General features: G+C 37.9%; 2 protein-coding genes across 3 annotated transcripts in view; one reads left to right on the top strand and one right to left on the bottom strand.

The window, feature by feature from the left end:
• LOC104733874 lies at positions 8,096 to 9,964 on the top strand. The gene has a single exon (XM_010453406.1). The coding sequence runs from the start codon at positions 8,096 to 8,098 to the stop codon at positions 9,962 to 9,964; it is 1,869 nt and encodes a 622-aa protein (XP_010451708.1).
• The window catches only part of LOC104732650 (condensin complex subunit 3-like), a 9,534-nt gene continuing 5,539 nt past the window's right edge, over positions 10,054 to 14,048 (bottom strand). Inside the window, exons 5-13 of one of the 2 annotated variants that reach the window (XM_019233367.1) lie at positions 13,934 to 14,002; positions 13,762 to 13,859; positions 13,021 to 13,168; positions 12,501 to 12,940; positions 11,678 to 12,192; positions 11,534 to 11,594; positions 11,177 to 11,455; positions 10,674 to 10,935; positions 10,054 to 10,549 (exon numbers count right to left, since the gene is read on the bottom strand). In XM_019233367.1, the coding sequence (XP_019088912.1) occupies positions 10,227 to 10,549; positions 10,674 to 10,935; positions 11,177 to 11,455; positions 11,534 to 11,594; positions 11,678 to 12,192; positions 12,501 to 12,940; positions 13,021 to 13,168; positions 13,762 to 13,859; positions 13,934 to 14,002 (2,195 nt within the window). In that variant the 3' untranslated portion in view covers positions 10,054 to 10,226. Of the gene's footprint in view, positions 10,550 to 10,673; positions 10,936 to 11,176; positions 11,456 to 11,533; positions 11,595 to 11,677; positions 12,193 to 12,500; positions 12,941 to 13,020; positions 13,169 to 13,761; positions 13,860 to 13,933; positions 14,042 to 14,048 lie in introns of both variants that reach the window. The other variant, XM_019233366.1, reaches the window with a different exon arrangement.

The raw sequence follows: 14,048 nt of genomic DNA, 5'->3' as shown, positions 1-14,048 counted from the left end.
AAACAATCTTTCATATATCTTTTCTTCTTCTTTCTTTCATGGTATCAGAGCCATGAACAGAACCATAGAACCCTATTCTTCTCCTTCTTTACACATTTCAAACTGTGTTACTATAAAACTCACCGAAAAAAATTATATCATTTGGAAGTCTCAGTTTGAATCTTTTCTGTGCACTCAAGCTCTTCTTGGCTTTGTCAATGGTGCTGTCAAACCAGCTGCTGATAACATCCCCATTCGCAACAACAATAATGGCAGAACCAAAGACATTCTCAACCCAGATTTTGAAACCTGGTCCAGATCTGACCAAGTTGTTAAAGCGTGGCTGCTTGGCTCCATTACTGAGAATGTTCTGCGACAGGTGGTTGGATCTGCAACTGCTTAAGAGGTATGGGAAACCTTAATCTCTCACTTTAACCTAACATCGTCCTCTAGGCTATTTGAGCTACAAAGGCGTCTTCAAAATGCTGAGAAACTAGATAAAATCATGTCAGATTATCTTAGAGAAATCAAGGATATTTGTGATCAGCTAGCTTCTATAGGAGATCCGGTTAGTGAGAAAATGAAGATCTTTGTAGCTTTAAAAGGTTTAGGTTGTGAGTATGAGCCTATTATTACTGTTATCGAGGACTCAATGGATCGACTACCTTCTCCTACCTACGTCGCCTCACCGGCTACGATGATAGACTCCAAGGTTACTATGTCTCCACTGATGTCTCACCACACTTGGCCTTCAACTCCACAAGGTCATCTAGCTACTCACACAGAGGATGTGGAAACAGAGGCAGAGGATGAGGTAGTTACTCCACCAGAGGTTGTGGCTTTCACAAACTATTTTCATCTTCTGCAAACTCACCCCAACCTACAGTCAACACAAGTGAGAAGCCAGTCTGTCAAATATGTGGGAAACGAGGACATAATGCATTCGAGTGTTGGTACAGGTTTTACGAAGAGTATCAGCAACCGGCTCAACCTGCAATTAATGCAGCAGCTTTCTCTGCTCTACACATTACTGATGTCAGAGAGGACAACAGCTGGTATCCAGATTCTGCTGCAACGGCTCATATCATTAGCTCTGCTCAACATCTGCAACAAACTAAACCATATCATGAGACTGACATGGTAATAGCAAGTGATGGAAATTTCCTTCCAATCACTCATGTTGGTTCCGCTTCCAATCACTCATGTTGGTTCCGCTAATCTTCCTTCAACATCAGGTAACATTTCTCTTAAAGACGTGTTGGTTTGTCCTGAAATAGCAAAGAATATGTTGTCAGTTTCAAAGTTAACTGAAGATTATCCATGTGCTGTCACTTTTGATTCTAATGATGTTGTTATTAAGGACAAGGCAATGCACAAACTTCTGACAAAGGGAAGGGAAAATAACGGTCTCTATAAGCTGGATGATCCGAAGTATCAGATGTTGTATTCTACAAGACAAATCAAGACAAGTGATGAAGTTTGGCATCAGAGATTAAGACATCCAAATCAACAAGTGCTTCAATTTCTCTTTTCAAATAAGGCAATTCAAGTTAATAAAAGTATCAGCAAGATGTGTGAATCATGTCACCTTGGGAAGAGTTCAAGATTGTCATTTAGTTCTTATACTTTTCTTGCTTCAAGACCCCTAGAAAGAGTGCATTGTGATCTATGGGGTCCTTCTCTTGTTTCTTCTGTTCAAGGATTCAGATTTTATGCAGTGTTTATTGACAACTATTCCTGATATTGTTGGCTTTACCCTTTAAAGAAGAAGTCTGATTTTTGTTCTACATTCATCAAGTATCAACTCCTTGTTGAAAATTTGCTGCAAACAGAAATTGTAACCTCTCAATCAGACGGAGGAGGAGAATTTATAAGTAACAGATTTCTTACTCATCTGCAAACCACTAGTATCCAACATTTCATGTCATGTCCTCACACTCCGCAACAAAACGGAATACAGAGAGGAAGCATAGACAGTTAACTGAAATGGCACTCACCTTGATGTTTCAAAGTGCTACTCCACAGAGTTTTTGGGTGGAAGCTTTCTTTACATCAAAATTTCTCTATAACCTTTTACCAACCAGTGCTCTCAAGGATCACAAAAGTTAAAGCTCTCTTTGGTAAAACACCAGAATATGCTGCTCTAAGAACCTTTGGATGTGCCTGATTTCCCACTCTAAGACCATACACTCTAAACAAGTTTGATCCAAGGTCTCTTAAATGTGTCTTTCGAGGCTACATTGAGAAGTACAAAGGATATAGATGTCAATATCCTCCAACTGGGCGTGTTTATCTCAGTCGCCATGTTACCTTTGATGAAGCGTGTTTTCCCTTTGCCAACACATACAATTATCTTCAACGGTCCTCACCTACACCATTGTATGCTGCATGGCTTAGAAAATTTTCAAACGCCTCTGAAATATGTGATCACTCCGACACTGTTACTCAAATACCAGCGTCTGCGATCCCACAAACTACAGTTGTTACTACTACTACTGATGCCATTGGTCCTACAACAACAAGTACAATGACTGAATCACCACTTGAGGTTGTTGATGGAGTACTGAGTGTACGGAAAGCATTGACCTTGTTCCTATATGCAACAGCTCCCAATCATCAATCTCAAATGTGGAGATTTCAGACGCAAACGATTATATCAGTGGCAATGCAGACGTCAATGCTCTTGCAGAAGCCTCAACTCATCCCATGACAACACGATCAAAATCAGGCATCTCCAAACCGAATCCTTGATATGCACTTCTTACACACAAGGTATCATATCCTAAACCTGAAACAGTAATGACTACTTTAAAAGATCCAAACTGGACAGCGACAATGAATGAAGAAATGGGTAACTGTAAAGAAGCAAATACCTTTTCTTTGGTCCCTACAACACCAGACATGCATGTCTTAGGCTCCAAATGGGTCTTTAGGGTCAAGCTCAATGCAGACGCTCATTGGATAAGTTTAAAGCCAGACTCGTTGCTCAAGGATTCAAGTAAGAAGAGGGCATCAATTATCTCGAAACATACAGTCCAGTGGTCAGAACAACAACAGTTAGAGCTGTTCTTCACTTTGCAGCTATCATGAACTGGGAAATTAAGCAAATGGATGTAAAGAATGCCTTTCTCCATGGAGACCTTACCGAAACAGTATATGTGAAACATCCAGCCAGAATTGTCGACAAGGACTTTCCTGATCATGTTTGTCTCTTACACAAATTCCTCTATGGCCTAAAACAGTCTCCAAGGGCCTGGTTTGAAAAGTTTAGCAACTTCTTACTTGATTTTGGCTTCACTTGCAGTGTAAGGGATCCTTCCTTGTTCTTCGGTTTCAAAGGTAACGACATCATTATTTTGCTTCTCTATGTTGATAATATGCCTATTACAGGAAACTCATCAGCATTACTCTCAACTCTTCTTGATGAGCTAAACAAGCAGTTTAGAATGAAAGATCTTGGAAAAATCCACTATTTCCTTGGCATTCAAATTCACTATCATGAGAATGGTCTGTTTATATCTTAACAAAAATATGCTCAAGACCTCCTTGCTGCAGCAGCTATGTCTTTTTGTTCTCCTGTTGCCACACCTCTTCCTCAACAACTTAAAAAGACACCACAACAAAATGTTGTATTCGCTGATCCTCGATACTTTAGAAGCTTGGCAGGTCGTCTGCAGTATCTGACGTTAACAAGACCAGATCTGCAATTCGATGTTAACTGCGTCTGTCAAAAGATGCACGCTCCATCTCTCTCTGACTTCAATTTTCTCAAGCAAATCCTCAGGTATATCAAAGGTACTACAACCATGGGAATTTCGTTTAACAGAAACAAAGATTCCAAGCTGAAAGTATACAGCGATAGTGACTACGCCGGCTGTAAATCCACTAGTCGTTCCATGGAGGCTTCTGTACTTTTCTTGGAAGCAATATGATCTCCTGGTCTTCAAAGAAACAAGACACAGTCTCCAAGAGCTCTACTGAAGCTGAGTACAAAGCTATGTCCGAGGCAGCCTCTGAAACTACTTGGCTGGTAAACCTGCTTCAAGATCTAGGTGTGTCTCCCCCTTCTACACCAGAGTTTTACTGTGATAATCTTTCGGCAGTATACCTCACAGCCAATCCAACCTTTCACGCTCGCATGAAGCACTTTGCAACACAGTACCATTACGTTCGTGAGCAAGTGACTTTTGGTAAGTTAATCGTCAATCACATTCCTGCTGATCTATGGCTTGCAGATATATGGCTTGCAGATATATTTATCAAGTCTCTTTCGCAACGGCCATTTGAAATTCTCAGAACCAAACTTGGCGTTGGTGTGCCATCCACTCCAAGTTTGCGGGGGAGTGTAAAGAGCAAACTTTGCAAAGAAGCCTTCTAGGTCCAAGACCCAACACAACTCCGAAGCCCACATTGAGTCAACAGCTACCTACAGAACAAGACAAAAAGAAAGGATTTGCAGAGAAGACTAGTACTGCAATGATGACAGAAAACCGGTTTACTTCACTTGAATCATACGATAACAATGAAACCACATGATAATCAACATGCAAGTGCAGCAATCATTGGAAGACTCTAGACTCTAGGTTAAAACCCTTGTAACCTATATAAAAGCAAAAGCATAGATTGTAATGTCTCTTAAGGATTGAATAACAAAGAAACAATCTTTCATATCTCTTCTCTTCTTCTTTCTTTCAGTTTTCAATATCTTTTTTTGTTTTTTGCATTATTCATTTGTATTTATGTTATTTTGTTTTTAGGAGTATTATATTTATAGCTTGTGAATTACTTAAGGGAAATTTAGAGGAGAAATGTCTTCAGAAGGTCAAGAAAATACATTCTTTGAGGCGTGCTAGTCCAACAGCGCCCCGGTTGGCAATTATGCATGTTTTTCTCTTACCCTTGGCGACAAACGGTCCCCCTTCTTCACACAAGATATTTACTTCGTCTGACGATTACCAGAGATAAAAGAGTAATACATGAACTGATCGGTTCTTACATTTTAGACCAAATATTCCTTTATCCATTTCTAAGATTTTTTTTTTACTCCAAACTAACTTTTAGGATTTTCTTTTGTTATTTATGTTAGAGGTTTGAGTCGTTTGACTTCTTGAGATAAAAAAATGCTGGGAGACTAGTTTAACTTTACCTTAGCGATTTGATTTCGAAAACTGAATAGAACGTTGCGTGATTTAACTTTACTCTAGTGATTTTATTTTAAGAATGTTACCTTATCTAATTCTTGTTTCATTACTATATTTATGATTTAATGAATCCCTACAAATTTTCTCTCCTCAATGCTTTTATCTTATTGATTTAGGTCGCTTTGATTTCTGTGTAGTTTGAGTAAAAACAACAAAATTATCTTTTAGTTTCATGACTCTACTTGAGTCTAACAAATTTGTAGTGTAATTTTTGGTATTTTTGGATTTGATCCTAAAGTATTACATAGTAATATCTTTTGACTCTGGTAGTGCACACATTAATTTTTAATTGTTCTTTAATCAAAATTCATTCAAAAAAAGAGTCCATGTCAGACAATTAACAGTTAAATTAATTGAGACGTTAGATGGTTTGAAAAATCTCCAAATCTTCAAAAACCAAGTCTAAGATAAGAACGATCTCCACGAGTGATTGACATCTCTACTCTCTCTTCCTCATTGATAGATCCGAAATCTTTTCATCGTTCCAAATATCATCCCCGATGTTATCAGAATTACTACCAAATGTAGAGATTAACAGAAAATATATTATCTTAAAGAAGAGCTGCGTATATATCACAATGCATGGTAGTATTAGTTTATGTATCAAAATAACCCCTATAATCGCATGATCTTACTCATTTCTAATACTACATAAGATTAATTTCTATCTCATGTGAAATGGTATCAATGAATTTGAGTTTGTGCGCCTCACCAATGAATATATGGGAAGTTGGCTCTCTATTTTCCTTATTATGGACACGATTTTGGGGGAAAACATTTTGCAATGCTGCACTATTAAAGGCCTATTCGTTTCTCTATTAGGATGGATCATTTCAATGGAGGTGAAAAATGATGTTCGTTTTTGACCATTTATAGGAGCATTTAGATGAATCAGTTGGATGATTTTTATCAAACTCATCCAAAAAATGTGAAAAAACTGGATGAGTCTGATCGGACCATTCAACTGCAGCTGGTTCAGCAAAAACTCAAAAATATCTAAAATACCCTCAATTAATTTAGAAAATTACACCACAAAACCTGTATGTTCTTCATCTCTCTCGTGCTCGACCAAAGAACATAAAATAGGATTTTTGGATCTCAATTTCAAGCACTCATCTTTATTGTCTTGCTGGATCTCTCGCCGAAGTTCAGGTTTTTTCTTCGCTTTCTCTCTCTCTCGTGCTCTCTCTATCTCTGGTGGGTTTGTTCACTTGTTTTAAATATTGCTCCAGAATTTAAAATTAGTTCCAGTTTGAATGATTAGAAGTGCTTTACTGCTATTACTAGGTTTAGGAATTAACAATTGAGTGGTTCTGATGAGAATGTGAATAAATTAAACAAACACATTGAAAGTGATTAATTCCCCTTGAGAAGATTCATCAATATACAAGGCTATTGATGAAAGTTTTTATTTGTAAACATCATATATATGTAAACACTAGTCCGCTCCATAATATGATCCGCAAAAATTTACAATTTTTGTTAGCAACTTAAAAGTATCTACAATATTAAAATTACGGATACTAGTTTATTTTAGAATTATTTTAACTTTTAAATATGTTTTTAGATATTATAAATAAAATGTTACTTTACCAAATGTACATCCAAATTATTAATAGGGGAATATAGTTTCATATATGTTAGATTATATATATATATATATATATATATATGAGTATATATGTTATTATTTTTAGTGATCTTATTTTGGATTATATATATATATATATATATTATTTTGGACAAGAATCACAAGATACTTTTATTTTGTTTTATATGATTTTTATTCTCTAAAAATTATGTTCATGTGAAACAAAGATTTTAAATTTTGTAAAAAGTTAGTAATGCGAATTTGTTAATAGTTTTGAAAATTATCTAATGTTTTCAAATTATTGATGGCTAAAAATTACTGGTGCTATATCTTAAATTCGACTATTCGAGCAAGGATTCTCCACATTATATCACATTCATTTTTTCTTTTCTAGTTTGTGCTGATGAAGAAGCTAATGTTTTCTAGGGTGGATCGAAATGCAAGTTCGTGATAGCTGTTAATGATCCTCCGTTTGGGAGACAGGCGCTACGATGATGTTTTTCAATGGTGGCTCAGTTCTAAATTTTAGTTTCTCTTTATATCATCCAAATTCTGTCACTTCAGGATTATTAACTTTACAAAAGCAAATTCTCAGGAATTCAGGAATTCTTTATATCATCCAAATTGGTTATTTCAGGAATTCTTAGCTTCCCAAAGGGACAGCAATATATGGAGGCACGTTACCAATACTCATTCTTTTTTGTTTTTCCCTGTTTTATTTGAATTAACCTTCCAACCAGTCTATTATAAATACTTGAAGCCTGGAGAACTTTTAAATTGAAGCTCTTCTCTATCTTTGCTTACGCAGTCTATCTTTATCTCTCAGATTTAGGAGTCCTGATAACACCTAGGTGGTCTTCAACGAATTTGTTGTTGATACGAGTTACAACTCCCCCCTATTTTACTACAGCATTCCTTTTGTCGATCGATAACAAATTCACTCTCCATCACCAAAAGCCCAACATGTCCAACGTATATATATTTCTCGATCAAATGTGTGGACAAAATAACATATGAGGTTGGATGCAAAGCAGTTAAGACGTCAAACTGAAAATAGATAAACATATTTTAGTGCAAGAAAAAAATGTAGCCTTCTTCTACCAGATGAGTTATATAGGATCTGGAACCAATCCTATATAACTAATATTTCTTAAAAGAGTAAAATTATTAGTTTCCGGTTTGGATTAAGTCCAGACTGTCCAGTCCTTAGGATTCAGTTTCGGGCATAATTAACGCAACCACTTCCAAAATATTTCCTTAAACCCTAAGAGAACGAAACAGATCCAAAACTTTCTCAAGAAAAAACTTCAGATTCTACCCTACAATGGCAGATTTTGCAGCAAATCTGTCCATCAAAGCCAGAGAGATTCTCTCGACTCCAAGCCACGAAGGCTTAGTGACGCTCGTCGATCAACTCTTCACGCCTAGAGAATCCGAAGACTACTTAAAAGCTCGTATTCTCTACGACTTTTGCGTCTCTAATTTCCCAGACTGCTTAACCCTAAAGCTTCTCAAGATCTATAGATTCTCTTCTGACGACCTCGTCAGAATCCGATCGATCTCACACCTCTCTCAAACTCTCACGGAGTTAAGAAACCGCAACAACTTCGAGATCTCTAGCCTCGCTCTCCACGAGATCAAACCGCTTCTAATTTCTTGCTTGACGGTGCAAAACCCTAGAAGGGTTGATACTGACTACTTGAGAGTCATTGTTTCTTTCGTAGCTTATAACGTTATGGTTTCTCGTAATGAACGATGGGAAGAGCTTAGTGATTATATACTCTTGCTTGTGAATCAAGATCCGATTAGGGCGTTTAGTTACTTCGTAGATTTGCCATCGCTTTACGTTGGATTCATTCACAGGTTCTTCCAGAGGTTACGTGAGGAAGTGTACAAGGTTTTGCTTCGTCCTGAGAAAGATAGAGATGTAGATTGGATTTTGGCTTTGAAAGCTGCTGTTAAAATGGGGGTTCAGATTATAGATTCCGACAAGAGATTCGATTTGACAAGAGATATACTTCACAATGTTCTGAAATCTGCTAGTGATGTTGTGTGGATGGGAATGGAAATAGAGTTTCTGATAAGAGGGATTCGATCACTCGAGAGATACCTTGAGAAAGACGCTAAAGTGTGTAAATGGAGTACCAAACAATGCCGTTTTGTGGCATCGTTTGCGTACGGGGTCTCAGGGGTAGGGAAAAATACAAAGGAAGCTGCCAAGAACATCTTTGTAATGGTTACGAAAATGGATAAGTATGTTCCGAGTTCGGCCTTCAAACTCGACCATTTTTGCGTTGATAATCATCAAGATGTCACAGTTGGATATGACCTTGAATTGTACTACAAGTTTTGGAAATGTACTCCAGTGGAAGTCTTGGGTTCCTTTGCAGCATCTGGTTCTGATGATAGGTCAAGAGTGATAGCAATCAGACGACTCTACGATGTAGTCTGTGATCACACTTCAGACCAGTGGGAAATAGATGTTTCAGAGATCAGAGATCTCCAGCCATTGCTCATCAAATGCCTAAAGGAAGAAGGAATGCCTGAGAACCTATACAGGATACTTGGTCAGGTTGTGTTCCATGTTGCACAGGAGACGTTTAACTACGAAAAGGATCCATGGTTTGATCTATGGGACTATATTGCATCGGAAAGCAAAGCAGAGTTCAAGAAAGCGGTTTATATCTTCCAGTGTTTAACAATGCAGCTTGAATTTAAAGATATTGTGGTTCCTGCTATAGCCAATCTTCTTCCAGAGATTCATAGCAGGCTAACTGCACCAAAAGAGTTGTTATTTGATAACAGTGGCTGGGTCTTGACGTTTATGGGTGCCTACTGTTCAGCTATTCACTTGCTAGAGACCAAAAGTCACGCTGGATACGTTAAGGAGATTGCACACAAGATGATCGATTCTGTGAAAGAGCTTGTAGAAAGAGGAATGGAAGTTGGGCTTGTGATGAGAGCTTTCAGAGATCTTGAAAGCATTGTGGAGAAACAAGGGGACTGGTACATGACTTGTGAGTACAGATTCCTCAAAGGTTTGCTTCAGAGGCTCTACACAATCAAAGGTATGAAAATGGAAAGTAAGATTGTGTTGTGGAGAATTAATGTTAAGATCGAGAGGTCAGTGGATGACAATCTTAAAGTGTTCCCAAAGAGTGAGTTTGATTGGCTGAACCAACCTGAGCCTTAGGCAAATTCATTCTTGCAGTATCCAGTTTTCTTTTTTCATTTGTAGTTTTGTTAGTTTTGGTTCTTACAAGGATCCATGGCTGAAAAGGTTTTAATACTGTCTTTTCCAAATCCAAGTTTTTCCAGAGCAAACATAACATAACAAGCAAGGAATTCGTTACAACTTACAAGAAGATATCTTTTCGCAACCGTCACAAAACACACATCGACTTGGTGACAAACGCACAAACAACAGAACGAATGCTAAAATCAACTCCCTGTAATTATTCATCAGATTCATCTGAATCCTCTGCTGTAACGTCAGATGAACCTTGTTCTTCTTCATCATCCTCATCTACATTGCTCATTTTCACTCTGCTTGCCGTTATTTTGGCTAAAGCAGCAGCTTTACTTGCTCGGTGTGATCGGTTCATCAAAGCAGAAGGTGGAGGCGATGCTACTTCTTCTTCTTCTTCTTCATCAGAGGAAGTTTCTGCAATCCTTACTCGTCTTCTTGACTGAGTTGGTCTTGTTGAGCAAGGAGCAGGTGTCTGTGGCACTGTTGTAGTTGCAGTGATATCCAAGTTGTAGCTTACTCCGAGTGTTTCTGTAAATTGCCATTAGCAAAAATACAATCAAGACAAAATAGACTCTAACATAACTTTAACCATCTAGTTTTACGTGTAACTAAAACCAAACTGTAATGTACAAGGCAAAATATCAATATGTACCAAAGATGGAATCGGCTTGATCTTGTGTAATCTCCTCGCTGGGACAAACATCCAAAGATTTTAGATGTTCGAGGATCGGTTTCACGTCCCTAAGAAGCTCCTTCTCTGAACATACAGAATCTGCAAGTTGGCTTAAAAGCTTTTTCATCAACTTTATCACATTTTGTTTTGATGGTTTCAGATGGAACAGCACAAGTGTTTTGCCCAGTGCTGCAACATATGCCTTCTCAGCTGCAGTCTTTTTTCCCTTGAAGTTAAGCATCTATGGGAAACAATATTAGCAAACGGGTTAACCAGTGTTACAGACATCTTGAGAAGATGATTGCTCTCAACTAACTAGAAAGGCAAAAGACATTCTGATGGTGAAAGTGCAACTACTCTCTATTATCGCATTAATGGACAAGAGAATTTTGGTCAGATGTATGCTTTCTTCATTCTCCACTAAACTTTCCTGGATTTTGAGGAAAATGTGATACGATAGACGTCTAAGGAAAGCAACTAACCTCGATGGCTATGCGTATGGCTAACCCTTCTTCAGTGCAGTTTAGTAAAGGCTGGATAGAATCTTCTGGTGAGTCTGGTGATTTATTGAATTGGGTTTCAGGCTCACCTCTTGTCTCTTTTTTGTAAAGCGGGGTTTGCATCATCTGTAGAATAAATCTGGATGCTTGGACTGCACGCTTGCGTTGATTTGATACAACATATGACGAACTTTTACAGTTTCCATCAATACCAGGCCACATTGAACGTATGAGAGGAACAAAAGCCTTTGACACATATCCCTGCATTGCATGAAAAATAGTGTTATACAAATACACCATTAAACCTCTTTCTCTCACGGACATCATGGTTTCTGTTACCTTATGCTTTTCGGAGAGGGAAGCATAGTGCTCAAAGAAGACAGATAAACACTGTTTAAACCTGGAAAATGAATAAGAAGAACAAATCATTAGTATTAGTTCTGGTGAGAACAGTTACCAATTGAAAGCACAGAGTCTTTATACCTCAGTTGTTCTTTTGACTCCTCGCTGAAATATAATGCAATCAGCTTTCCCAAAACAAAAGGATAAAACGATGCAGGCAAGCTTGGGTACTTCTCTCCTAGAAGAAGAAGTTTTGCAAACCCCTCCCCAATGGTTGCTTTAACCGACTCATGTTCATTACTATCTGTGAATGCTCTCCAGTCATCACTTTCAAGTCCAGCATACAAGAGATCGAGCATTTTTAAGTTCATATCTTCTTCGGCATTGGATAAGTCGATGGGGGCAAAATGAATGCTCTCATCCTCAAATTGTGACAAGAGATCTTGTCCCATTGCCTTATCAACTTCTGTTGGGCTATGCCACATCCCAAGATCAACTAGTGCCTTGCAAGCCATAATACTAATAGGAGGAGGGCTTCTACAAAAAGCTACCCGTAGCTGCTTTATAAGTTCTTCACTAGGCTTCTTCTCTAACAACCCAAAAAGACCAAGGCATTTTATAGCAATCCTCTGCACATCCAAGTGAGTGTGCTTTACCTGCATGACATGAATCATATCAGAAAGAGTGTTTGTTTGTGCAAGTGCCAAGTTTTTTATGCAAAAGGGATTCAACTGTATGATAAGCTGTTTCCTTAAAATTGTTGACACCTTTTGACAGTTTTTCAATGAAACAAAAGGATTCAGAGATCATATGGAATATCAGCATCTTAAATGGAAAATTGACAATGAAAAATAAGCTGCTTGATAACTTCAAGGTCAAAATTTAAGAAAAAATAAAACAAGAAGCGCCCCTAAGCAGTGATATATGACAAAAAGAAATAGACAGAGGAGAGTAGAAAATATACCCCTGGAAGCAACAAAGCATGCAATATCTCTTCTGGTTCAATAGCCTTCCCTTGCAGTGAATGCAAAGATTTTCCATTTTCCAACAGAAGACTTGTCAAAGAAAGCATGTGCATCCACTGCAGGAAATCCGCTGTCCTTTCCCTACAGGGTCTTGCTAGTTTTTCAACAACAACAAGTATAACTTCTTCATATTCTCCAGGGGCAGCATGGACAATCTTAGCTAACTTGGACACTGCATCAGCCCAATCTTTATCACCACCAAGGTTTATACCATCTCCAATCACAATACTGTTCCCATCTTCATCTAATTCTTGCTCAAAAGGTCTGTGGAGCAGCTCCTGGACAAAAGAACTTGCAGTCTTGTGGAGCATTGCATCAGAGAAATCAAGCATGGTGCCCAGCAATAATAGCTGCCTAGAAGCAAAGTGATGATTTGGTCCTGAAAATTATATGTTAGCAAAGGGTATAACCCAAACAAAAACAACTATGTTTTGGGATTTTATAAAATATTCGGCTCACCAGCTTCTATATGAGCTTTAACTAGATCAACATAATCAGAAACTGATGCAGGAAGAATTCTTTCCAGCAAATCATTCGCATCTGAAGCCTCAGCGGCATAAACTGCTGCCTCAGCTCCCATCGCAGTAGCAGCATCAGAACCCTTTGCCTGTGTGACAGTTTCATCATTTTTAGTGTGTCCCATATATAAAACTACCACTATGCGCATTATAATCAGTGCAAGAACCAGGAATTGTATTTCAAATGCTATTCTATATAGCAAACAATATATTCCAAGAGGATTTTGACTTAGCTCAGGCACAGCCTATAGATATATATGCGTTCTCAAACAAAAGGCTATGCAATACAAGAAAACGTGATGCAAACTGTCAATACGTGTTTTCTTATTTTGATAGTATTGATGCATTGATTTCTGAGACGTTTTTGTTTAGTTTGACATGTCTGGTGTTCGAAGGAAAAAATAGGCAGTAAAATGGTAACTTGAAATCAGAAGGAAAACCAGGTCACAGGATATTTAAATAGAAATTGTCCAACGACCAAGATAATGCCAGTAGAAATTAGCATTCTCTGGTTCGTGAATCAAGCAGTCAGTTATGGATTCATCAAAAGCATCTCAGGTTAAGCACATTATCATCTCAGTTTAAGCACATTTCAGAACTTGTGGCTTCACAAAATACATGTTTATAGCATACAAGTACCTAAACCCAGAGAAATGAATAGTTGGTAAGTTTACAGACTTACTTGAGCACTTTTGTTCAATTTCCTGCATATAATCCTCCAGTAAAGAGCAATCTCTGGCTCCATAAGTTGGATGCTGGGTGCAGAACACGCGCTCTCATCTAACACAGGTAAAGAAAATATAAGCACATGCAGAAACTAATGCATTGCATATATAGTCCAGATTTCAACAGACCTCTAGCTTCACCATCTGCTGACAATATGTACTGCTGGATGCTTTTGTCATCGGTGGGCATTATCAATCCTTCACTTAACAGAACTTCCAACGCCGATTCTGCTACAGATTCATA

This window comes from Camelina sativa, chromosome 12 (assembly GCF_000633955.1).
Source record: "Camelina sativa cultivar DH55 chromosome 12, Cs, whole genome shotgun sequence".
NCBI lineage: Eukaryota > Viridiplantae > Streptophyta > Magnoliopsida > Brassicales > Brassicaceae > Camelina > Camelina sativa.
This window is presented reverse-complemented; position numbering and strand designations above follow the sequence as displayed.